We start from the raw sequence: 27,535 nt of genomic DNA on the forward strand, positions 1-27,535 counted from the left end.
TTGAGCGGTTAACAAAGAAATAGGTACTCCTATATGCTTAATTTAGAGTTATTTATGTAACTTTAGTTGTGATACAAATGTTGGGCTATATGTTTAGATTTTTAATACATTCTAAGACTGCATGATGAGACAAATTATGATTTGAAAAAAGTTGCATAATATAATAATAATATGCCATTTAGCAGACGCTTTTATCCAAAGCGACTTACAGTCATGCGTGCATACATTTTTGTGTATGGGTGGTCCCGGGGATCGAACCCACTACCTTGGCGTTACAAGCGCCGTGCTCTACCAGCTGAGCTACAGAGGACCACATGAAAGGCATGAGCTCTGCTTTGTTTTTTTTGCGCAGGCTGTACACACTTCATCAGTCTCTCATTCACTATTTGACAAGCACTTGATAATGCCTCGAATTTGCCGGCGGCATCCCCTTTGTGTGGCCGTAATGCCCCCTAAGAAAATCCATGCCTTTTGCGGCCAGTGGCCGTTGTGCCCTTGGGCTGAATATAATTTTCATTCCCTTCTCCCTGCCTGCGCCGAAGCACCTCTCACTCACATGGCTCTCCGTCACGTGATCGGGTCTTTTCTCACAGGCTACAAGTGAAGAGCGACACATCGGGGACACAACTGCGCCCGTCCTTATCCAATTCTGAGGTGCATATTGAAGATATTGGAAGAACTGTCCACATTTACTTTTCGTCAGCCAACAAGATGAGTAGGCTTAACGAACAGCAAAAGCACTAGCCTATGTCAATCTACTATCCCCCATAGTACAAAAGTTGACCTATTCTGTGCGAGAAATAAATATTCCAAACATAGTCTGGGACAGTTGTGGGATGCGAAAGATCCCAAATTAATACCACCACTAGCATCAACAACTTTTTTTACGCAATGAGGCTGACGCAACAGATCAGAACGTTTTAGCTTAAAATGTTGATAAACTATTAGGCTATTTCTTCACATTATAAGCGCAGCAATACGCACACGGCAGTAGGCTATAAGCGGGAATGTTCCATGAGCGTGAACTCAAATGCGATTATGCATGTGATGCTTTTATTATGAAGGTGCATTTTTATGGTGAAAAATCATCTTCCCTAAACTTGAAACTCACGCACTTGACCATCTAATGACCATCAGCAGTATCAGAGCTTGGAGAAGCCTAGTTACCATGACTAAATGGTCACGTGGAATTTGACTGCCTTCATGACTCGTGACCGCCGGTGTGGCGGTAATACGGTCACCATAACAGCCCTAGTTGATCCATCATCCGTTTTCTCCTGTCACAGCCGTTAAACTATGTAACTGTTTTAAAGTCACCATTGGCCTCATGGTGAAATCCGGTTTCCTTCCTCTTTTCTGGTCTTTCTAACCATTTTTAAGCCGTGTAGCTTCAGCTTCACACTTCCTGGTCTGGTAGAAATTCAACCATTTGCAACATCTGGCTTACAGCGGGCCGTTTCATCATGTTTGTGCTCTTCTGTGCTCACTGTCTGAGAACAAATCAATATGGAAAACAATCTCATCTAGAATGCTAAAATCACATTATCTTCACAAAAGTAATTTTAATTTTAATAATTTTGTTTTATACAACAATTAGATGCAAAACCTCATAACTGGGAAGGGTACACCCCCGGAGATACAGTTATGTTGTTCCACCGTCTTTAATGACATCACAACATAGTAACGAATTTGACATGATTGTTCTTTAAGTCCCCTCTGACCTTTTCCCACATTCTTTGAAGTAGGAATATTGTTTCATTATCCACTTTTGGATGTTGGAGTCTTGGCGGGAAGACTTATTTTGTTCCACAGAGAAATTCTCTCTCCCAATACTTAATGGCACGGAAGAGAACGTTTCTGCAAGGGATTTACGACCTAAAAAATAAATAAAATGTATTTCATTCATAAAACTGACCCCCCAGGAGAGTGGGTGTTCAAACCTTTGCCTAGCCGGCATCTTTGATCCTCAGCCCATGAGGGCAAATCATGACAGAAGTATTTCATGTCCACAAGTCATCTGTGGATAGGGTTGTGCACAGAGTCACGAAAGCCTTCATCAGATTTCCCACCCAGGCCGAACAGAACAGAACTTGCTACAGAGTTCCATGGCATAGCAAGGTTCTCACGAGTCTGTGGAGCAATCGATGGGACCTACATCAGAATTCAGGCTACCAAGGACCATGAAGTCACTCATGTCAGCAGGAAGAACTACCACTCGATCAACGTACAAAGCATTTGTGACCCAGATGGCAAAAAACATTTTTTGCCTCTTGGCCTGGCCTGGCCTGTCTTGCGTGAATCGCAGATTGGTAGGGAGTTTTGAGGAGGGCAGACACAGAGGTATACTGATTGGAGACAGTGGATACACTTGCCATCTCTGGCTGATGACACCATTCTTGAATCCTGTCAACCCCGCTCAGGTAAATTATTATAATACCTTTTCCTCCACAAGGAGCTACAGCGGAAGGAATACAATTAGTCAGTATGGTCAGGTAAATCTATGACTCGCACTGTCCCCTTTCCCCCCCTCCCTCCTCCCTCTCTCCGGACGACTTTGTCAACCACTTTGAAAAAAAGGTTGACGACATCCACTACTCATTCACTCAGCCTATTGAGTCCACTGGTCTCACTCACACAGAACTACCCTACACCTTAACCTCTTTCTCCCCTCTCTCTCTCCATCCTGCGACTAGTGAGGTCTGACAACCTGCTTGCTCGACCCCATCCCCTCTTCCCTTCTCCAGACCATCTCTGGAGACCTTCTCACATTCCTCACTTCCCTCATCAACTCAACCCTGACCACCCTCTGACTTCAAAATGGCCCGAGTTGCTCCCCTCCTCAAGAAACCAACACTTGACTCATCTAACTATTCCCCAGGTCGTAGACCATGTACTTACATTCTTACAGACACATTGACCACACTTCAGGTCCATCAGCACAGAGACAATATCAGAATCTTACATTTTACATTATTTAGCATTATTGAGCGACTTATAGTTAGTGAGTGCATACATTTTTCATACTGCCCCCCGGGAAACGAACCCACAACCCTGGCGTTGCAAGCACCATGCTCTACCAACTGAACTACAGGGTTGTCGTTAAAAATACCTTCTTAGGTAATCCTTCCCCAGTATGTTATAGTTCATTAGCCTCAAGACCATTCTCTCTGTAGCAGAAGGACAGAAGGAGTGAAGAAGGCCAGAAGATGAAGAGAAGAGATGTTCAGTCTGTAGCGGTACACTGGACACACAAAGCCTTCATGGAAAACTCCACCTAAAACCACTAATTCCTATAGTTTTGTGTTAAATAACAATAATTTTTTTTGTGAACAAATGTTTCATATTGTCGTTATAATAAGGTTAGTAGCAACGTGAACGTTGTTGTGGAAATCAAGTCGACTACAAATCCCACAATGCAATGTTCTCTGTGGGCTGACTTACTGTATGTTGCTGACTGCTGAGGTGTGCTACCTCAATGTTATTGTTCAACTTTGGAAATGGATACATTATCTGAGTTTATGAACTTGATCTCAGAAACGTTTGAATACATTGTGATTGTGCCGGTGTCGATTCCACCCGTTATTTTTTATAAAACATCTTAAGTAAATTTCCTTAACTTTAAGTCAGTTGCACAAAACATTTTAAGGTGAATTTCCCCCTTAAATTAAGTGAAAAGGTTAAGGTTGTTAAGACGTCCCATAATTGCTTCATTCAGTATGGATATCAATGTAAACAGCATTTGTGGAGGTGAATGTTGCTTTCATCTGCTCTGGTTACAAAAGGAAAACCAGCTAGCTACTTAGCTAAAACAATGGAAGGTGCACAATCCATGGCTATAAAGCTATCTGGCTAGGTAGCTATAGGTACTCTGGAAGCTAGATTGACGTTCTAGAAAGTAATACAAACAAGTATTCTCTTTCTGCCATACAGGCCTTCAAACTACTGTAAAACTCCTTAAGTATGCCCTTACCTAAGGAAATATATGAGGGGCTTCAGCTCGCATACTCCCTTAAAATAACTTTGCTTGGAAAATGAGGAAAAAAAGCGGCAATAGTATTGTCTGTCCACTTTGAGACGCCGTAGCCAGTATACTCTTCCTCAAAATAGTCAGAATTAATCTAAGATTAATCAAATCTGTCATTACTTTTGAGATCTTAGTCGAGCAATGTTACATTTTAATGAAGATGCTGTATTTTTCAATGAAAAGATGTGCATGAAAATTGAGTCGTCTCTAGTTGAGTGACAACAGACTTTACTGAAGAATCCCTACGGTTGACCAATCACCAACGAACGGGCGGAGACTTCGGCTCCGAACTTCGGCTTGCCTCCAGAAGAAATGTGTGCCCCGAACAGCCGAAAAACCCCTCACCGAAGTCCAAAATGAACAAAAAAAAACGTCACACGATGTCGTCATAATATTTGCACAAACTCTTCCAAACTGTTTTCGGCTGTGAAGCATGCGGACGCCCTTTAAACAATTCTCTTAGGAAAGGGAAAATTATCCCTTAAGGGAAGCAATTAAGATGTTTTATGCCACCGGGCTATTAGGACCTGACGGTCATTAGCAAGTTGGGGTACTACTAACGCATGTCCAGGAGATTGCCGTGATTCAGGAATTTTACTGCGGTAATGACTCATGATTGCCGGTGTGGCGGTAATACGGACACCGTTAACAGCCCTACTACCGACAGGTGCCCTTCTGTGCGAGGAATTGGAAAACCTACCAGGTCTTTGTGGATGAATGTGTTTGAAATTCACTGCTCGGCTGAGGGACCTTACAGATAACTCTGGGGTACAGAGATGAGTCATTAAAAAAATCATATTAAACATGATTATTGCACACAGAGTGATGAGTCCATGCAACTTATTATGTGACTTGGTTAAGCACATTTTTACTCCTGAACTTATTTAGGCTTGCCATAACAAAGGGGTTGAATACCTATTGACTCAAGACAGCTTAATTTGTTTTATTAATTTGTAAACATTTCGAAAAACATAATTCCACTTTGTGTGAAGGCCAGTGACACAATCTACATTTCATTAATTTTAAATTCAGGCTGTAACACAACAAAGTGGGAAAAAGTCAAGGGGTGTGAACCTTCTGAAGGCACTGTGCTTGAAATATTGCTTTAATATTACTTAATATGGGAACAATGTTTTACTGTGTTACTCCTCACAACATATAAACAGTGTGTTTGTGTATTGTCTCCCAGGTGGGTGTTCCAGCAGCTGTAGGATTAGGGTTTGATTTACCTCTCTCTCTGTCTCTCTCTCTCTCTCTCTCTCTCTCTCTCTCTCTCTCTCTGTCTCTCTCTCTCTCTCTCTCTCTCTCTCTCTCTCTCTCTCTCTCTCTCTCTCTCTCTGTCTCTCTCTCTCTCTCTCTCTCTCTCTCTCTCTCTCTCTCTCTCTCTCTCTCTCTCTCTCTCTCTCTCTCTGTCTCTCTCTCTCTCTCTCTCTCTCTCTCTCTGTCTCTCTGTCTCTCTCTCTCTCTGTCTCTCTCTCTGTCTCTCTCTCTCTGTCTCTCTCTCTCTCTCTCTCTCTCTCTCTCTCTGTCTCTCTCTCTCTCTCTCCCTCTCTCTCTCTCTCTGTCTCTCTCTCTCTGTCTCTCTCTCTCTCTCTCTCTCTCTGTCTCTGCTCTGTCTCTCTCTCTCTCTCTCTGTCTCTCTCTCTCTCTCTCGTCTCTCTCTCTCTCTCTCTGTCTCTCTCTCTCTCTCTCTCTCTCTGTCTCTCTCTCTCTCTGTCTCTCTCTCTCTCTCTCTCTCTCTCTGTCTCTCTCTGTCTCTGTCTCTCTCTCTCTCTCTCTCTCTGTCTCTCTCTGTCTCTCTCTCTCTCTCTCTCTCTCTCTCTCTCTGTCTCTCTCTGTCTCTCTCTGTCTCTCTCTCTCTCTCTCTCTCTCTGTCTCTCTCTCTCTCTCTCTCTCTCTCTCTCTCTCTCTCTCTCTCTCTCTGTCTCTCTCTCTCTCTCTCTCTCTCTCTCTCTCTCTCTCTCTCTGTCTCTGTCTCTGTCTGTCTCTCTCTCCCCCTCTCTCCCTCCCCCCAGGTGGGTGTTCAGGCAGCTGTATGATAAAGGTCTGGTGTACCGCGGGGTGAAGGTCATGCCTTTCTCTACCGCCTGTAACACGCCGCTGTCCAACTTCGAGTCTAACCAGAACTACAAGGTACACACACACTTGTACATCATGGCTGTTAGCCCAGGAACAGGTTTGGAGTTAAAACCTACAGGAGGGTAGCTCTCCAGGAACAGGTTTGGAGTTAAAACCTACAGGAGGGTAGCTCTCCAGGAACAGGTTTGGAGTTAAAACCTACAGGAGGGTAGCTTTCCAGGAACAGGGTTGGAGTTAAAACCTACAGGAGGGTAGCTTTCCAGGAACAGGGTTGGAGTTAACCTACAGGAGGGTAGCTTTCCAGGAACAGGGTTGGAGTTAACCTACAGGAGGGTAGCTCTCCAGGAACAGGGTTGGAGTTAAAACCTACAGGAGGGTAGCTCTCCAGGAACAGGGTTGGAGTTAAAACCTACAGGAGGGTAGCTCTCCAGGAACAGGGTTGGAGTTAACCTACAGGAGGGTAGCTCTCCAGGAACAGGGTTGGAGTTAAAACCTACAGGAGGGTAGCTCTCCAGGAACAGGGTTGGAGTTAACCTACAGGAGGGTAGCTCTCCAGGAACAGGGTTGGAGTTAAAACCTACAGGAGGGTAGCTCTCCAGGAACAGGGTTGGAGTTAAAACCTACAGGAGGGTAGCTCTCCAGGAACAGGGTTGGAGTTAACCTACAGGAGGGTAGCTCTCCAGGAACAGGGTTGGAGTTAACCTACAGGAGGGTAGCTCTCCAGGAACAGGGTTGGAGTTAACCTACAGGAGGGTAGCTCTCCAGGAACAGGGTTGGAGTTAAAACCTACAGGAGGGTGGCTCTCCAGGAACAGGGTTGGAGAGCCCTGTTCTACACTATATACCCACTACTGTGTTTGGCTGTCAAGGTATATCCCAGTACTCATGAAGACTGTCAAGGTATATCCCAGTACTCATGAAGACTGTCAAGGTATATCCCAGTACTCATGAAGACTGTCAAGGTATATCCCAGTACTCATGAAGACTGTCAAGGTATATCCCAGTACTCATGAAGACTGTCAAGGTATATCCCAGTACTCATGAAGACTGTTGGGATGAGTGTTTTCTGTCAGCATGTCAGAACCTAGTCATGCGATGGTAATTGTCATCTGATGGTCAGTGCTAAACAGTCTTTATATAGGATTTTTACCATGTTGTTACCGTGTTTTTACCATGTCTCCAGGATGTGCAGGATCCGTCAGTGATAGTGAACTTCCCTCTCCTGGAGGATGAGAACGTGTGTCTGATCGCCTGGACAACCACCCCTTGGACTCTGCCTAGCAACCTGGCCCTCTGCGTCAACTCAGAGCTGCAGTATGTCAAGGTCAAAGGTGAGAAAGTCTTTTTATGTGATTTTATTATTCAACAGACCCCAGGTACCGTCTCCTGCCGTTGTGCCCTTGAGCAAGTCACTTAAATCTTGATGGCTGCACTGTGACTGAGCCTGTGCTCCTGCTATTGTGTGTTGTCTGAAAGCATAAAGATGAATTTCAGGATGGAATCTGTTCTATTCTGCGTTTTAATTTTTTGCATTTGTGTATTATTTGGTCACGTTGTCTTTGAGTTCTCTCTCGATCCCTCCGTCTCTGCTTTCTCGGTAGTGACTAGTGCGTATATCAGGAGGAAACCAACATGGACAGTGGACATACGTCTAACTCAAATCAGGCCATTTAAAAAGACCTTGTCCTTGCTTCCATCCAAATATAAAAATACTCCATAGTAGGGGTTTCTTCTCTCCCTGTAGCTGTGGATCCCAGCCAGACTGGTGGTAAAATAAAGGCTGACCCAGATACCAGGCAGGCTGCTGGAGCATGGACGTGCCAGGGGGGGGAGCTGTTGCTCTGTAGTATAATGGAGGTGCAGGAAGAGACTTGATGCTGCATGGGGGTGCCGCTCAGAATACCAATAGGCTCTCTCTTCTCTCTCTCTCTACAGTCTCTCTCTCTCTCTCTCTCTCTCTCTCTCTCTCTCTCTCTCTCTCTCTCTCTCTCTCTCTCTCTCTCTCTCTTTTTCTCTCTCTCTCTTCCTCCTCTCTTCCTCTTCTCTCTCACACCTACCCTCTATCTCTGTCTGTCAGCCTGTAGCCGGTCTGCAGTAATCATTTATCGCCCCCAGTGAGAGGAACTGCCATCTCTTATTGATGTTCTCTCTCGTTCCCCCCTCTCTCCTTTCTCTCTGTCGCTCTCTCTTTCTACCTCCTCTCGCTCTCTTTTCCAGGGCTCTTTGCCTCCTATTATTCACAGCAGATTGAAACCTTGTTTCTCCTCCTCCTATCTTACCTCCTCCTATCTTCCCTTCTCCTCCTCCTATCTTACCTTCTCCTCCTCCTATCTTCCCTTCTACTCCTCCTATCTTACCTCCTCCTATCTTCCCTTCTCCTCCTCCTATCTTCCCTTCTCCTCCTCCTATCTTACCTTCTCCTCCTCCTATCTTACCTTCTCCTATCTTCTCTTCTCCTCCTCCTATCTTCCCTTCTCCTCCTCCTATCTTCCCTTCTCCTCCTCCTATCTTCCCTTCTCCTCCTCCTATCTCCCCTTCTCCTCCTCCTATCTTCCCTTCTCCTATCTTCCCTTCTCCTCCTCCTATCTTCCCTTCTCCTCCTCCTATCTTCCCTTCTCCTCCTCCTATCTTCCCTTCTCCTCCTCCTATCTTACCTCCTCCTATCTTCCCTTCTCCTCCTCCTATCTTCCCTTCTCCTCCTCCTATCTTCCCTTCTCCTTCTCATATCTCTGCTCCTCTGATCTTCACACCGGATGGAAGTGGGTGTTACAGTTTAGTGTAATGTGATGGTGCCATCAGCTGCTTACGCACATCCAGAAGGAAGACAGGAAAGGTGTTCCATATTTAGAGACAGTAGTTTACTGGGATTCACATCCAGAAGGAAGACAGGAAGGGTGCTCCATATTTAGAGACAGTAGTTTACTGGGATCCACATCCAGAAGGAAGACAGGAAAGGTGTTCCATATTTAGAGACAGTCGTTTACTGGGATCCACATCCAGAAGGAAGACAGGAAGGGTGTTCCATATTTAGAGACAGTAGTTTACTGGGATCCACATCCAGAAGGAAGACAGTAAAGGTGTTCCATATTTAGAGACAGTAGTTTACTGGGATCCACATCCAGAAGGAAGACAGGAAGGGTGTTCCATATTTAGAGACAGTAGTTTACTGGGATCCACGTCCAGAAGGAAGACAGGAAGGGTGTTCCATATTTAGAGACAGTAGTTTACTGGGATCCACATCCAGAAGGAAGACAGGAAAGGTGCTCCATATTTAGAGACAGTAGTTTACTGGGATCCAGATCCAGGCTGTGTCCCAAATTGCACCCTATTCCTGATATAGCGCAGTACAACCCCTATGGGCTCTGGTGGGCAAAAGCAGTGCTCTATATAGGGAATAGGGTGCCATTTGGGGTGAATGCCCTGCCTAGAAATCGTTTGTTACCTACCACACGTTGACTCTCTTTCTCTTAAAATATGCTTCAGGTTCTGTTTGCTGGATAGAAATTGGATAACTATTAACGCTGTATTTGTCTCCTTTATGAAACATTTACTTGTTCCCAGAGGACATGTTTGTAACTGATTTGGTTTAATCATGATGTGACAATTAAGCAATAATGTCCTGAGGGGGTGTGGTATATGGCCAACATACCACGGCTAAGGGCTGTTTTTAGGCACGACGCAACGCCTGGACACAGCCCTTAGCCGTGGTATATGGGCCAATATACCACAAACCCCAGAGGTGCCTTATTGCTATTATAAACAGGTTACCAACGTAATTAGAACAGTATAAATACATGTTTTGTCATACCCATGGTGTACGGTCTGATATACCACGGCTGTCAGCCAATCAGCATTCAGGGCTCCAACCACCCAGTTTATAATAGTGTATATATAGGCCTATTGTTCTTTTGAAGTCTGTTGAAGACTAGCTAACTAAACCATAGCTAACTAAACCATAGCTAACTAAACTCACCACCATGGTGAAGGGAGTTTTAAAATGAACTCCACCAACCGATTGTAGTTTGTCAAATACAACCACCGACCGTTTTCCTAATTTCTGTTGCTCTAAGATGGAATCTCAGATTACGTAGGGTAATGTACGTTTTAGAGCCATCTTACAGCAACTGAAACTGTCGGTGGTTGTGTTTGACGAAAGTTTTATTAAAATGCATGGATTTCAGCAGTAGCGTGTTCCCGAAAACAATTTTTCAAAAGAGCTGTTACAGAAGACAAACTACAGTGGACAAACATAGGTACAAGGTATGCGCTTGGCCGAGACTATAGTCTGAGCTGAATTCCACAGAGCCTTATCAATGCGTTTGTGAGTTCATCATAAACTTCCTTCACCATGGAGTTGAGTTTAGTTAGCTAGCTCAAGACATGCTCGACTTTTAAAATAAAGTGAATTAAGTTTTTACCCGGAACTGAAAGACTGAACTGAGCTGTAATTGTCCTTTTAGTATCTTAAATACCCCAGTATTATCCAGCAATGTTTCTGTGCCAGTCTTCCTATGAAAAGGTACACTATATATGCAAAAGTATCTGGACACCCCTTCAAATTAGTGGATTTGGCTATTTCAGCCACACCCGTTGCTTACAGGTGTATAAAATCGAGCACACAGCCATGCAATCTCCACAGACAAAGAACTATGACTTTCAACGTGGCACCATCATAGGATGCCACCTTTCCAACAAGTCAGTTCGTCACATTTCTGCCCTGCTAGAGCTGCCCAGGTCAACTCTTAAGTGCTGTTATTGTCAAATGGAAACTTCTAGGAGCAACAACGGCTCAGCCGCAAAGTGGTAGGCCACACAAGGTCACAGACCGGGACCGCCGAGTGCTGAAGAACGTAGCGCAAATAAATTGTCTGTCCTCGGTTGCAACACTCACTACCAAGTTCCAAACTGCCTCTGGAAGCAACGTCAGCACAATAACTGTTAATCGGGAGCTTCATGAAATGGGTTTCCATGGCCAAGCAGCCTCACACAAGCCTAAAATTACCATGCGCAATGCCAAGCGTCGGCTGCAGTGGTGTAAAGCTCGCCGCCATTGGACTCTGGAGCAGTGGAAACTAGTTCTCTGGAGTGATTAATCACATTTCACCATCTGGCAGTCTGACGGACAAATCTGGGTTTGGCGGATGCCAGGAGAACGCTACCTGCCCCAATGCATAGTGCCAACTGTAAAGTTTGGTGGGGCTGTTTTTCATGGGTCGGGCTATCTCAGATTTCCCAGTGAAGGGAAATCTTAACGCTACAGCATACAATGACATTCTAGACGATGCTGTGCTTCCAACTTTGTGGCAACAGTTTGGGGAAGGCCCTCTCCTGTTTCAGCATGACATTGCCCCCGTGCACAAAGCGAGGTCCATACAGAAATGGTTTGTTGCGTTCGGTGTGGAAGAACTTGACTGGCCTGCACAGAGCCCTGACCTCAACTCCCATCGAACACCTTTGGGATGAATTGGAACACTGACTGCGAGCCAGGCCTAATCGCCCAACATCAGTGCCCGACCTCACTAATGCTCTTGTGGCTGAATGGAAGCAAGTCCCCGCAGCAATGTTCCAACGTCTAGTGGAAAGCCTTCCCAGAAGAGTGGAGGCTGTTATAGCAGCAAAGGGGGGACCAACTCCATACCAACGCCCATGTTTTTGGAATGAGATGTTCGACGAAGTGTCCACATACTTTTGATCATGTAGTGTATCTACTGCTCTGTGGTGTGACAGTGCCACTAGTTAAATAAGGAGTTTTACACTGTGATATGTGGTTGTCCCACCAACCTTAGTTGAATGCACTGACTGTAAATTGTTCTGGATAAGAGCATCTGCTAAATTACTAAAATGTAGCTGTCTAAAGAAGGCAAACATTTCTTAATAAACAAAGTATCTGTTTCAGACAACGGCAGGTAGCTTAGTGGTTAAGAGCGTTGTGCCAGTAACCGAAAGGTCGCTGGTTCTAATCCCCGAGCTGACTAGGTGAAAAATCTGTCTGTGCCCTTGAGCAAGGCACTTAACCCTAATTGCTCATGTAAGTCGCTCTGGATAAGAGCGTCTGTTAAATGACTAAAATGTAAAAATGTACTGAGATGGGAATGCTATAACTACTATGAATGGCTATTATTTTATAACACTTATTTTTTTTAAATTCATTTTAGTAATTTTTAGCAGACGCTCTTATCCAGAGCGACTTACAGTTAGTGAGTGCATACATTTTCATACTGCCTCAATTCATTGAGGATTGTAGTGGTTTATTTGTTTGCAACTGGGTTGTTGGTTTGGGGTGTTGAAGTTGTGCCTTGTGGTAATTTTTCTTCCTGTTTGTGAGAAAATGTTTGTACTCAGGACACCATTGGGAATGAGACCCTGGTCTAAATTGGGCTACCCGGAATAAATTAGTTAAATAAAATATAATAAAATAACACTATGGTTGAACTTCTGTTTCAGACAACCACTGGGATAGTTGAATGTGTATAACACTACTAAATTATAAACTGCTATAACACTTTGGATTAGTGAGGTTAATAACTACTTATGGACCTTTATAACACCTCTATGAACCTCTATAAACTCTCTATTCCAGACAACACCACTGGGAAGGTGTACATTATGATGGAGGCCAGGCTGGTAGCGCTCTTCAAGACAGAGGCCGAATACACCATCATGGACAAGTGAGATCAATCAATCAATTAAGCAATTAAGCTTGCTAGTGCAGGGCTGGTTAAATCTGCACTCACAGACAGCTATCCAGGAAGAAGAGGGGTTGGGTTGGCCAGTGGTAATGGGAGTTCAGGGTAAATAGTAGACTGGTACAGGTTTTTTGTTTTTTTTAAACCTCTCCTCAGGGACCCCCAGCCGTTCCATGTATTTTATATATTCCACAGCTAGCACACCTGATTTTAACTTGTCAACTAATCATCAAGCCCTTGACTACGCGAATCAGGTGAGATAGATTAGGGCGATTTTACAAAATTGTGTAACGTCCGGGGGTCACAGAGGAAAGGTTTTAAAAGCACTGTAATATACTAGAATACATTATATATGGCCGTGTCTCTACCCTGTAAGATGGCTGCCTTAAGCCATTTCCTCTGGTGCACTGAGATAGTGTTGAGACACCAGGACAGGCATAACTAGAAGAGATAAAGAGGCATATAGATGGACTGGCTATCCATCCGTATCTATCGCTCCCTCTGGGTTAGATTGCTATTCCTCAGGGCTTGTATGTGGTGTTCTGGTAAGGAAGGGAACAACAATGTGTGTGTGTGTGTGTTGTGGTCTTGTTTAACTATCCTCGTGGGTACCTGAAATCCCCTCAAGTCCCCACAAGGATAGTTAAACAAGAAATTCTCCCTCGTGGGGACATTACCCAGGTCCCCACGGGGACAAAGCCTATTTCAGGCTTAGGGGTTAGGTTTGGGATTAGAATTAGGGTTAGGGTTTAGAATTAGGGTTAGGTTTAGGTTTATGGGTTAGGGAAAATAGGATTTTGGATGGAAATCAATGTTAGGTGCCCACAAGGATAGTAAAATATACTGTATGCTGTGTGTGAGAGAGTGGCTGTGGGACAATACTGGACAGGAGGAGAAAATGCTATAGGCCAGGTTATAGCAGACTGTCAGGCCAGGTTACAGCAGACTGTCGGGCCAGGTTGACAGTCTGCTATAACCTGGCCTGACAGTCTGCTGTAACCTGGCCCGACAGTCTGCTGTAACCTGGCCCGACAGTCTGCTGTAACCTGGCCCGACAGTCTGCTGTAACCTGGCCCGACAGTCTGCCCGAACCTGGCCTGACAGTCTGCTATAACCTGGCCCGACAGTCTGCCCGAACCTGGCCTGACAGTCTGCTATAACCTGGCCCGACAGTCTGCCCGAACCTGGCCTGACAGTCTGCTGTAACCTGGCCCGACAGTCTGCTGTAACCTGGCCCGACAGTCTGCCCGAACCTGGCCCGACAGTCTGCCCGAACCTGGCCCGACAGTCTGCCCGAACCTGGCCTGACAGTCTGCTGTAACCTGGCCCGACAGTCTGCCCGAACCTGGCCCGACAGTCTGCCCGAACCTGGCCTGACAGTCTGCTATAACCTGGCCCGACAGTCTGCCCGAACCTGGCCTGACAGTCTGCCCGAACCTGGCCCGACAGTCTGTCAAATCAAATACTTTATTGGATGGTGTGGATATTTGGCCCCCAAAGTGCCACAGCAGTATAATTTTTTTTTACATAGTCATAATTTAACATTACGGCTTGTAACTCTGTAATAAAACGACAAACTGTTGATCTAATCACAATGTTAATTGTGTCAAAGTTAAATATTAGACTTTCAAACTGTCAATTTTACATTTTCAAAAGGAAATTGGAGAACCCAATACTTTTCTCTTGCTTGAGTTGTAGAAAACATTACTTGGTCGACAGGTAATGAATGGACAATGACCAACAGTGGATAATGTTGTAGTGGACAGGTAATGACCAACAGTGGATAGTGTTGTAGTGGACAGGTAATGACCAACAGTGGATAGTGTTGTAGTGGACAGGTAATGACCAACAGTGGATAGTGTTTTAGTGGAGCTGAGGCAAAAAGATAGACCTGTCCCAACTCAGTAAACAGTAAATGGTTCTGGAGCAAGAGAGCGAGAGTTTAGGCGACAGGAGAAGTGAAGTTTCTCAGCATTTTTTTTTTTTTTAATCACAGCACAATCAGGGTAATATTGTCTTCCGTTCATATGCAGGAAAGAGTCAACTACGGGCAGCGGGAATAAGTGTTTCGGTACGACAGTGGAACAGTGGTTTGATTTGTTGTTGTCCTGTAGGTTCCTCGGGAAGACTCTGAAGGGGAAGAAGTACAAGCCTCTGTTTGACTACTTCAGGAAGGTGAGAAGTGGATTCTACCTCTCATCTAAAGCAATGTGTATTCATTCACCAATGGTACAATCTGGAAGAAACCAATACCTCTAAAAATGTCAACGCTATAACTAAATCGCTAACAGGTTACTGCTACTAGGGTAAGTGCAGTGTTATTGCAAAGGTATGAGAGCTGGCTTAATGTAAAGTTGTTACCCTTTGTCATGTCTCCCGCCTCTCATTTCATACTGTTAACGCAGTGATGTGTTCCTAATGAACTTTTAACTTGATCTTTCCCCTCTGTAGTGTTAATGTAAAGTATATCATCTGTATACCTCTTGGACTGGATTATAACGTGTCCTCTGTAGTGTTCATGTAAAGTATATCATCTGTATACCTCTTGGACTGGATTATAACGTGTCCTCTGTAGCGTGTGGAGACTGGAGCATATATGAAAAGTATAAAAACCTTGTCTGTCTCTTCTCCTCTGTAGTGCGGGGAGACGGGTGCCTTCCAGGTGGTGACGGATAACTATGTCAGGGAGGAGGAGGGGACAGGAGTCGTCCACCAGGCGCCATACTTTGGAGCTGTGCGTAAATGATTTATTGATTAATTAAGTTATTGATTGGATTTTTTCACATTTGTACAGTACATATTTCCATCAAACAAAATTACCTCAGAACAGGTTGGGGGAGGAGGAAATGAATTTTTATTTTATTTATTTTATTTCACCTTTATTTAACCAGCGAAGCCAGTTGAGAACAAGTTCTCATTTAAAACTGCGACCTGGCCAAGATAAAGCAAAGCAGCGCGATTTAAAAACAACAACACAGAGATACATATGGGGTAAATGACCTGAGAACAGATTCGATACTGTTATTTGTATTGCGACTGAACCCTCCAAACACATTGCTCACCATGTCTGCTGCAGTGAGACAAGAGAGCCATGAGAAAACAACTAGATTTAATCAGCCATGGAAATAATAGTGCCGGAGGCCCAGGTAGAGCCGACTAGCAGTAGCTAACGTTAAAAACAAACAAAATGATCAACATTTCTAGAGAATCGATACTTCTATAATATGGCAACGCTCTACCGGATGGATGTCTCCCCATAGATTCATGTATAGTACAAGGCTGTTAAAACTGGTCTAGTGCTCTTCATGGAATACTCATCATTACTGGTCCCTGGTAGCCACACTAGTCATTACTGGTCCCTGGTAGCCACACTAGTCATTACTGGTCTCTGGTAGCCACACTAGTCATTACTGGTCCCTGGTAGCCCCACTAGTCATTACTGGTCCCTGGTAGCCCCACTAGTCATTACTGGTCCCTGGTAGCCCCACTAGTCATTACTGGTCCCTGGTAGCCCCACTAGTCATTACTGGTCCCTGGTAGCCCCACTAGTCATTACTGGTCCCTGGTAGCCCCACTAGTCATTACTGGTCCCTGGTAGCCCCACTAGTCATTACTGGTCCCTGGTAGCCACACTAGTCATTACTGGTCCCTGGTAGCCCCACTAGTCATTACTGGTCCCTGGTAGCCACACTAGTCATTACTGGTCCCTGGTAGCCACACTAGTCATTACTGGTCCCTGGTAGCCCCACTAGTCATTACTGGTCCCTGGTAGCCCCACTAGTCATTACTGGTCCCTGGTAGCCCCACTAGTCATTACTGGTCCCTGGTAGCCCCACTAGTCATTACTGGTCCCTGGTAGCCCCACTAGTCATTACTGGTCCCTGGTAGCCACACTAGTCATTACTGGTCCCTGGTAGCCCCACTAGTCATTACTGGTCCCTGGTAGCCCCACTAGTCTTTACTGGTCCCTGGTAGCCCCACTAGTCTTTACTGGTCCCTGGTAGCCCCACTAGTCATTACTGGTCCCTGGTAGCCCCACTAGTCATTACTGGTCCCTGGTAGCCCCACTAGTCTTTACTGGTCCCTGGTAGCCCCACTAGTCATTACTGGTCCCTGGTAGCCCCACTAGTCATTACTGGTCCCTGGTAGCCCCACTAGTCTTTACTGGTCCCTGGTAGCCCCACTAGTCTTTACTGGTCCCTGGTAGCCCCACTAGTCATTACTGGTCCCTGGTAGCCCCACTAGTCTTTACTGGTCCCTGGTAGCCCCACTAGTCATTACTGGTCCCTGGTAGCCCCACTAGTCATTACTGGTCCCTGGTAGCCCCACTAGTCATTACTGGTCCCTGGTAGCCCCACTAGTCATTACTGGTCCCTGGTAGCCCCACTAGTCATTACTGTAGCTACTATCTGACCTCAGTGGTATTAACTGCAGGTGTCCTTGGCAAGGACAGACAGACAGACAGACAGACAGACAGACAGACAGACAGACAGACAGACAGACAGACAGACAGACAGGCCTAGGCTGAAGCTGGTAGGTAACTATAACTCTGCTTTCTAGCCTCTCTCTCTCTCTCCCTGTCTCTCTCTCCCTCTCTCTCTGTCTCTGTCTCTGTCTCTGTCTCTGTCTCTGTCTCTCTCTCTCTCTCTCTGTCTCCTCTCTCTCTCTCTCTCTCTCTCTCCCCTCTCCCTCTCTCTCTCCTCTCCCCTCTCCCTCTCTCTCTCTCTCTCTCTCTCTCTCTCTCTCTCTCTCCCTCTCCCTCTCCCTCTCCCTCTCCCTCTCCCTCTCCCTCTCCCTCTCCCTCTCTCTCTCTCTCTCTCTCTCTCTCTCTCTCTCTCTCTCTCTCTCTCTCTCTCTCTCTCTCTCTCTCTCTCTCTCTCTCTCTCTCTCTCTCTCTCTCTCTCTGTCTCTGTCTCTCTCCTCTCCCCCTATTGGAGTAAACACTCATGCAGGAACACCAAGAGATTTGACCCAGTTTTAAAATGCTAAATAGACTCTGAGGAGCTGTGACAGATTGGGCTTTAAAAAAAAAAACATGTATAGTGTTGGTCCCATGTTTCATGACCTGAAATAGAAGATCCCAGAAGTTATCCATACGCACAAAAAAGCTTATTTCTCTCAAATGTTGTGCACAAATTTCATTACATCCCTGTTAGTGAGCATTTCTCCTTTGCCAAAATAATCCATCCACCTGACAGGTGTGGCATATCAAGAAGCTGATTAAGCAGCATGATCATTACACAGGTGCACCTTGTGCTGGGGACAATAAAAGGCCACTCTAAAATGTGCAGTTTTGTCACACAACACAATGCCACAGATGTCTCAAGTTTTGAGGGAGCGTGCAATTGGCATGCCGACTGCAGGAATGTCCACCAGAGCTGTTGCCAGAGAATTGAATGTTCATTCTATACCATAAGCCCCACTAAACTCCCCAAATACAGGTGTGCCAAGCTTGTAGCGTCATACCCAAGAAGACTAGAGGCTGTAATCGCTGCCAAAGGTGCTTCAGCAAAGTACTGAGTAAATGTGATATTTTAGTTTTTTATTTGTAATATATTTGCAAAAAAAACTGTTTTTGCTTTGTCATTATGGGGTATTGTGTGTGTGTATTGAGGGGGAAAAAACATTTTTTCCATTTTAGGATAAGGCTGTAACGTAACAAAATGTGAAGAATGTCCAGGGGTCTGAATCCTTTCCGAATGCACCGTCTATCTGTGTATGGAGAACAACATCATCCAGTCTAAGTGTATAATATACAGTGCTATGAAAAAGTATTTGCCCCCTTTCTAATTTTCTCTACTTTTGTTTTGTGATACTGAATGTTATCAGATCTTCAACCAAAACCTAATATTAGATAAAGGGAACATAAGTGAACAAATAACACAACAATTACATATTTATTTCATCAACAAAGTTATGCAACACCCAATTCCCCTGTGTGAAAAAGTAATTGCCCCCTTACACTCAATAACTGGTTGTGCCACCTTTAGCTGCAATGACTCCAACCAAATGCTTCCTGTAGTTGTTGATCAGTCTCTCACGGCGCTGTGGAGGAATTTTGGCCCACTCTTCCATGCAGAATTGCTTTAACTCAGTGACGTGTGGGTTTTCAAGCATGAACTGCTCATTTCAAGTCCTGCCACAACATCTCCATTGGGATTAGGTCTGGACTTTGACTAGGCCATTCCAAAACTTCCAATTTGTTGCATTTTAGCAATTTTCATGTAGACTTGATTGTGTTTTGGATCATTGTCTTGCTGCATGACCCAGCTGCGCTTCAGCTTCAGCTCACAGACGGATGGTCTGACATTCTCCTGTAGAATTCTCTGATACAGAGCAGAATTCATGGTTCCTTCTATTAAGGCAAGTCGTCCAGGTCCTGAGGCAGCAAAGCATCCCCAAACCATCACACCACCACCACCATGCTTGACCTTTGGTGTGATGTTCTTACTGTGGAATGCAGTGTTTGGTTTTCGCCAGGCATTACTGGAACCATGTCGTCCAAAAAGTTATACTTTTGAATCATCTGTCCATAGAACGTTCTTCCAAGAGTCTTGATGATCATCCAGGTGCTTTTTGGCAAACTTGAGTCAACTTTTTGGACGAGATGAGTCCCATTATGCCTGGCGAAAACCAAACACAAAAACGTCCCTTTTTCAGGCCCCTGTCTTTCAAAGATAATTCGTAAAAATCCAAATAACTTCACAGATCTTCATTGTAAAGGGTTTAAACAATGTATCCCATGCTTGTTCAATGAACCATAAACAATTAATGAACATGCACCTGTGGAACAGTCGTTAAGACACTATCAGCTTACAGACGGTAGGCAATTAAGGTAACAGGTATGAAAACTTAGGACACTAAAGAGGCCTTTCTACTGACTCTGAAAAACACCAAAAGAAAGACGCCCAGGGTCCCTGCTCATCTGCGTGAACGTGCCTTAGGCATGTTGCAAGGAGGCATGAGGACTGCAGATGTGGCCAGGGCAATATGTTGCAATGTCCGTACTGTGAGACGCCTAAGACAGCGCTACAGGGAGACAGGACGGACAGCTGATCGTCCTCGCAGTGGCAGACCACGTGTAACAACACCTGCACAGGATCGGTACATCCGAACATCACACCTGCGTGACAGGTACAGGATGGCAACAACAACTGCCCGAGTTACACCAGGAACGCACAATCCCTCCATCAGTGCTCAGACTGTCCGCAATAGGCTGAGAGAGGCTGGACTGAGGGCTTGTAGGCCTGTTGTAAGGCAGGTCCTCACCAGACATCACTGGCAACAACGTAGCCTATGGGAACAAACACACCGTCGCTGGACCAGACAGGACTGGCAAAAAGTGCTTTTCACTGACGAGTCGCGTTTTTTTTCTCACCAGGGGTGATGTTCGGATTCGAGTTTATCGTCGAAGGAATGAGCGTTACACCGAGGCCTGTACTCTGGAGCGGGATCGATTTGGAGGTGGAGGGTCCGTCATGGTCTGGGGCGGTGTGTCACGGCATCATCGGACTGAGCATGTTGTCATTGCAGGCAATCTCAACGCTGTGCGTTACAGGGAAGACATCCTCCTCCCTCATGTGGTACCCTTCCTGCAGGCTCATCCTGACATGACCCTCCAGCATGACAATGCCACCAGCCATACTGCTCGTTCTGTGCGTGATTTCCTGCAAGCCAGGAATGTCATTGTTCTGCCATGGCCAGCGAAGAGCCCGGATCTCAATCCCATTGAGCACGTCTGGACCTGTTGGATTGGAGGGTGAGGGCTAGGGCCATTCCCCCCAGAAATGTCCGGGAACTTGCAGGTGCCTTGGTGGAAGAGTGGGGTAACATCTCACAGCAAGATCTGGCAAATCTGGTGCAGTCCATGAGGAGGAGATGCACTGCAGTACTTAATGCAGCTGGTGGCCACACCAGATACTGACTGTTACTTTTGATTTTGAACCCCCCCCCTTTGTTCTGGGACACATTATTCAATTTCTGTTAGTCACATGTCTGTGGAACTTGTTAAGATTCAACAACTGAGACACAAACTTATGTTCATACAAATATTTACACATGTTACGTTTGCTGGAAAATATACGCAGTTGACAGTGTGAGGACGTTTTTATTTTTGTTGCTGAGTTTATATCTGTGTGTGTGTGTGTGTTACAGGACGATTACCGTGTGTGTATGGAGAATAACATCTGCCAGAGAGACCAGGCTCCCATCTGTCCCGTGGACTCCTCCGGGTGCTTCACTGCTGAAGTCACTGACTTTGTGGGACAATATGTCAAGGTATGTCTTGTCTGTCGGTCTTTGTGTGTGTGGGCTCTGAGAGCTCTCAGAAGTACTAGTGTGATGTCTGGATCACCGACAGACCACTGTAGGAGTCACAGGTGACATGGGTCAGTGTTGCGGTGAACACACACACCTGCTAGTCGGACCACTCTCTTATCCAGAGCGACTTACGTGAGCAATTAGGGTTAAGTGCCTTGCTCAAGGGCACATCGGCAGGTTTTTTCACCTAGTCGGCTCTGGGATTAGAACCAGCGACCTTTCGGTTACTGGCACAACGCTCTTAACCACTAAGCTACCTGCCGCCCTACTCTCTGATTGGTAGAATCACAGCTGGTGCTGGTCTCCCCTCAGCCAAATGTAGTTATTTTGCCTTGATATGACGCCAGAAATAGTTTTAAAGTGGATTTTAACGAACCTTCATTTTTAAATGCCAGAAGTAAAGAACTCACTTTTGAAATTGGTAGTTTGACCTAAATAGATTTAAGAAGAACACGCAACGTGATGCCATGGTTCATTTCCCCACCGTCAGCCCTGGGATTTGAACTGGCAACCCTTCGATTACTGGCCTGCTTCTCTAACCTTGATGCTGCAAGCCGTCCCTTTATGAGAAAGTTAGTACAGGATTTAACACATCTGCCAGGCAGGCAGCCCTAGAATAGATATGCACCACCTGGGATTTGAACTGGCAACCCTTCTTTTTACTGGCCCACTTCTCTAACCTGGAGGCAGAGAAAGTCATTTAGGGGTTAATGCATCTGAAAGACCCAGATATGCAGTTTATGCACCGCCTAGTGTTGTCCCAGGCGGCATAGCTTTGGAGGTTAAGATACACACTGGACACACACACACACACACACACACACACACACACAGAGAGCTTTGGAGGTTAAGAAACACACTGGACACACACACACACACACACACACACACACACACACACACACACACACACACACACACACACACACACACACACACACACAGAGAGAGAGCTTTGGAGGTTAACAGAAGACTTCCTAAATCAATAATGTATAAGACAGGTAGCCAAGGCAGGTCCAGTCTGCTGCCAGGAAGGACAATCAGGACATTCACACACTGGACATTCCCACACTGGATACACAAACACACATTGGACACATTTCCACTAAACTGAATCAATCCGTTCTCCTTTTTAGAAAGGTCATTTGTAACAGCAAGCCAAGCCTGGAGAATATATGAGGCGCTTTAGGGCTGCTGTGATATGGAAAGTAAAAAGGAACAGAAATGAAATGGTGTTACAAGTCATTGTGATTGTGTTCATTGTATAGGGTCGCAAAATCACAGAAACTTCCCAAGTTCCCAGGTTTTTTTTTAAATCGTGGTTGCAGAATTCCCAGAATCAGGAAGGTGTAAGCAGGGAGGGAATCCTCCAACTTGAATTTTCTGATAAAAGTTTTCAGCCTAGCAGCAATTTCACAGGGTTTTCCCTTTCCTGTAGGATGCTGACAAGAACATCATCAAATGGCTGAAGGAACAGGGTCGTTTGGTCAACACCAGCTCTTTCAAGCATAGCTACCCTTTCTGTTGGAGGTAAGTCTTCCTAGTAACTCGAAGTATTAGAAAGAAAACAAATCCTAGTAGGGTCTGTCCGATGGCCTTCCCACTGACCTCCAGACGTTGGTAGCCTTCCTGATGGGACTTTGAGTAGGTAGAGGAGCTGACAAGATGCTGTCCTCTTCCTCTCCTCTTCCTCTCCTCTACCTCTCCTCTTCCTCTCCTCTCTTCTCCTTCTTCCTCTCCTCTTCCTCTCCTCTCCTCTACCTCTTCCTCTCCTCTCCCTCTTCTCCTCTCCCTCTCCTCTACCTCTCCTTCTTCTCCTCTCCCTCTCCTCTACCTCTCCTTCCTCTTCCTCTACTTCTTCCTCTACCTCTCCTCTACCTCTCCCTCTCCTCTACCTCTCCTTCTCCTCTACCTCTCCTTCTTCCTCTTCCTCTACTTCTTCCTCTACCTCTCCTCTACGTCTGACAGTCCTCTGATCTTCAAGGCTGTTCCCAGCTGAATTATTACTATAGTAATAGTATATGATTTATTGATGTGAAATATATGTTTATATCCTACAGATCTGACACTCCTCTGATCTACAAGGCTGTTCCCAGCTGGTTTATTAGGGTGGAACACATGGTGGAGAAGCTGCTGGAAAACAATGACAAATGCTACTGGTAAGACCTGTTACAAGTTCGCTGTTTCAGTGTTATGAGATGTTTTTGTCAGATGTTACTATGGTATACTGAAGTATAATTATAAGCATTCCATAAGTGTCAAAGGCTTTTATTGACAATTACATTTAGTTTATGCAAAGAGTCGATATTTGCAGGGTTGACCCTTCTTTTTCAAGACCTCTACAATCTGCCCTGGCATGCTGTCAATTAACTTCTGGCCCACATCCTGACTGATGGCAGCCCATTCTTGCATAATCAATGCTTGGAGGTTGTCAGAATTTGTGGGTTTTTGTATGTCCACCCGCAAGTTCTCAATGGGTCAGGGGAGTTTCCTGGCCATGGACCCAAAATGTCGATGTTTTTTTCCCAGAGCCACTTAGTTATCACTTTTGCCTTATGGCAAGGTGCTCCATCATGCTGGAAAAGGCATTGGTCGTCACCAAACTGTTCTTGGATGGTTGGGAGAAGTTGCTCTCGGAGGATGTGTTGGTACCATTCTTTATTCATGGCTGTGTTCTTAGGCAAAATTGTGAGTGAGCCCACTCCCTTGGCTGAGAAGCAACCCCACACATGAATGGTCTCAGGATGCTTTACTGTTGGCATGACACAGGACTGATGGTAGCACTCACCTTGTCTTCTCCGGACAAGGTGTTTTCCGGATGCCCCAAACAATCGGAAAGGGGATTCATCAGAGAAAATGACTTTACCCCAGTCCTCAGCAGTCCAATCCCTGTACCTTTTGCACAATATCAGTCTGTCCCTGAAGTTTTTCCTGCAGAGAAGTGGCTTCTTTGCTGCCCTTCTTGACACCAGACCATCCTCCAAAAGTCTTCGCCTCACTGTGCGTGCAGATGCACTCACACCTGCCTGCTGCCATTCCTGAGCAAGCTCTGCACTGGTGGTGCCCCGATCCCGCAGCTGAGACGGTCCTGGCGCTTGCTGGACTTTCTTGGGCGCCCTGACGCCTTCTTCACAACAATTGAACCTCTCTCCTTGAAGTTCTTACTAGCAGCAATACCCTTGCCTGTGAAGCCCTTTTTGTGCAAAGCAATGATGACGGCACGTGTTTCCTTGCAGGTAACCATGGTTAACAGAGGAAGAACAATGATTTCAAGCACCACCCTCCTTTTTAAAGCTTCCAGTCTGTTATTCTAACTCAATCAGCAAGACCGAGTGATCTCCAGCCTTGTCCTCGTCAACAACCTGTGTTAACGAGAGAATCACTGACATGATGTCAGCTGGTCCTTTTGTGGCAGGGCTGAAGTGCAGTGGAAATGTTTTTTTGGCGATTAAGTTCATTTTCATGGCAAAGAGGGACTTTGCAATTCATCTGATCACTCTTCATGACATTCTGGAGTATATGAAAATTGCCATCATCAAAACTGAGGCAGCAGACTTTGAAAATTAATATTTGTGTCATTCTCAAAACTTTTGACCACGACTGTATGTAATGCCAAACCCCTCAATCTACACTGTCATGCCAAACCCCTCAATCTACACTGTCATGCCAAACCCCTCAATCTACACTGCATACATCATGACATTCTCAACTACACAGCAGGAATCCGGTACTGGTGATATTTGTGGTTCTTTGTGAGATGGCCTCCTCTCCTCAAATAAAAAATATTTGACATGGGCCCTCAAATCCTCAGACAGTTATACAGCTGCACCATTGAGAGCATCTTGACTGGCTGCATCACCGCTTGGTATGGCAACTGCACCGCCCTGGAGCGCATGGCGCTACAGAGGGTGGTGCGGACAGCCCAGTACATCACTGGGGCCGAGCTCCCTGCCATCCAGGACTTCTTTATCAGGCGGTGTGAATGGAAGGCCTGGAATTGTTAGACTCCAGGTACCAAGGCCATAAACTGTCCTCTCCTCAGACTGTTGGTTTCCACGGTAGCCAGTAAGGTACATCTGTATTGGACTAAACACCCTGCAGGGAAATGGGTCAGCTCTGGGCTCTGTTGCTCTGGGCTGTGTTGCTCTGGGCTGTGTTGCTCTTGGGCTCTGTTTCTCTGGGCTCTGTTGCTCTGGGCTCTGTTGCTCTGGGCTGTGTTGCTCTGTTTCTCTGGGCTGTGCTGCTCTGGGCTGTGTTGCTCTGGGCTCTGTTTCTCTGGGCTCTGTTGCTCTGTTTCTCTGGGCTCTGTTGCTCTGGGCTGTGCTGCTGTGGCTCTGTTGCTCTGGGTCATTTGGGACTCTGTGGATGTTGAATAGCTCCGTTCCTATATCTAGCACGAGACCACACAGGAAAGCAGCACACTCTAAATTCAACATTTTAAGATGGTGAGAGAGGGTGGTGGTGGTGGGGAGAAATCATTACATTGATTTATTGAATGCCTAAATAGAAATGCCAATGGGAATTGATGAACTCATTCGACTAGAGGAACCTGATGCCATTTATAGTGATGTATTCTTCTGTGGCTGGGGTGGGAGCCACTTGGCCCAAAAAACAGGAGGGGCCCGTCCCAAATAGCACCCTATTCCCTTTATAGTGCCCTACGTTTACCCTGGTCACAAGGAGTGCACCATAAAGGGAATAGGGTGCTATTTGGGACGGAACCAAGGAAAAAGGAGGGAGAAAAAAAGGATAGGAAGTTCAACTTCATAAAGAAAAAAGCATCTCAGTTGATTTAGAAAACAGGAAATGACCAGCTGGATATAGACAATGATATAGTGGCCAGCTGGATATAGACAATGATATAGAGGCCAGCTGGATATAGACAATGATATAGAGGCCAGCTGGATATAGACAATGATATAGAGGCCAGCTGGATATAGACAATGATATAGAGGCCAGCTGGATATAGGCAATGATATAGAGGCCAGCTGGATATAGACAATGATATAGAGGCCAGCTGGATATAGACAATGATATAGAGGCCAGCTGGATATAGACAATGATATAGAGGCCAGCTGGATATAGACAATGATATAGAGGCCAGCTGGATATAGACAATGATATAGAGGCCAGCTGGATATAGGCAATGATATAGAGGCCAGCTGGATATAGGCAATGATATAGAGGCCAGCTGGATATAGGCAATGATATAGAGGCCAGCTGGATATAGACAATGATATAGAGGCCAGCTGGATATAGACAATGATATAGAGGCCAGCTGGATATAGACAATGATATAGAGACCAGCTGGATATAGGCAATGATATAGAGGCCAGCTGGATATAGACAATGATATAGTGGCCAGCTGGATATAGGCAATGCTACTGCGTGCTAGTTTCTGTCGTAGTCTTTCTAATATGTAAAGGAACTGGCTTTATATTTTAATCACTGAGATTACGTCAGGTCATAGTGTTAATGAGTCCTTGGTACCAGTCTTTCTTCCCTGACGTGTGCTCTACCCCACACATATTTAAAAGCACGTGATTGGGACACAGGGATTGCTAGATGTGTTAGTTGTCAGAATGTCGGCCATGTGTGTCATGGTAATTGTAGTTTTTTTTTTGTCGTTTTCTACCGTGAACTGAAATGAACTGCAGCGTTCATTCGTGGTACAGAATGGCAATGAGCCCAAAGGTACAGACAGAGAAGACATGAGACGGTAATAACATCTTCATGGGATTTCCAGCCGTTCTGTTGGCCTTTTGGTTGAGTTCAGGCCAGTCTGCTCCCCAGCTGGATAAAGACATGCTGCTGCTGCTGCCTGCTAGTTTCAGTGGTAGTCTTTCTAGTTCTCACTCTTTAGTTAAATCACTGAAATGATGTTGGGTCAGCCCATCCCTGGATGACAGATGTGTTGTAGTGTGTTAAATTATATTACATAAGGCAGTCTTGTATAACCTGATGTCTGTTTCTGCCTAGATACAGGATAACGTCTCCTCTTCCTCTCCTAGATACAGGATAACCTCTCCTCTTCTTCTCATCTCCTCAGTTTGTCTAGGTCCTGAATGGCACCCTATACCCTTTAAAGGGGTCTACCATGGCCCATGTAAAAAGTAGTGCACTATAATATATAGGGAATAGGGTGACCTTTGGGACAAGTATTTGTTTATCATTGATCTGATTCTCCATCAAGCTAACTGTGGTGTTTGTTTTCTCTCTCTCTCTCCCTCCACCCCTCCTCTCTCTCTCTCCACCCCTCCTCTCTCTCTCTCTCTCCCTCCACCCCTCCTCTCTCTCTCTCTCTCCCTCCACCCCCTCCTCTCTCTCTCCCTCCACCCCTCCTCTCTCTCTCCCTCCCCCCCTCCTCTCTCTCTCTCTCTCCACCCCCTCTCTCTCTCTCTCTCCCTCCACCCTCCTCTCTCTCCCTC

General features: G+C 45.6%; 1 protein-coding gene across 1 annotated transcript in view; it reads left to right on the top strand.

Moving 5' to 3' along the window:
• The window catches only part of iars1 (isoleucyl-tRNA synthetase 1), a 120,527-nt gene that overhangs the window by 11,682 nt on the left and 81,310 nt on the right, over nucleotides 1–27,535 (top strand). Inside the window, exons 6-13 of the mRNA XM_041891841.2 lie at nucleotides 6,040–6,157; nucleotides 7,286–7,433; nucleotides 12,683–12,770; nucleotides 14,903–14,963; nucleotides 15,427–15,522; nucleotides 20,943–21,065; nucleotides 22,546–22,637; nucleotides 23,168–23,266. Coding sequence (XP_041747775.2) covers nucleotides 6,040–6,157; nucleotides 7,286–7,433; nucleotides 12,683–12,770; nucleotides 14,903–14,963; nucleotides 15,427–15,522; nucleotides 20,943–21,065; nucleotides 22,546–22,637; nucleotides 23,168–23,266 — 825 coding nt within the window. The remainder of the gene's footprint in view (nucleotides 1–6,039; nucleotides 6,158–7,285; nucleotides 7,434–12,682; nucleotides 12,771–14,902; nucleotides 14,964–15,426; nucleotides 15,523–20,942; nucleotides 21,066–22,545; nucleotides 22,638–23,167; nucleotides 23,267–27,535) is intronic.

The sequence above is a fragment of the Coregonus clupeaformis genome, chromosome 12 (genome assembly GCF_020615455.1).
Source record: "Coregonus clupeaformis isolate EN_2021a chromosome 12, ASM2061545v1, whole genome shotgun sequence".
In the NCBI taxonomy this organism is placed as follows: Eukaryota; Metazoa; Chordata; class Actinopteri; order Salmoniformes; family Salmonidae; genus Coregonus; species Coregonus clupeaformis.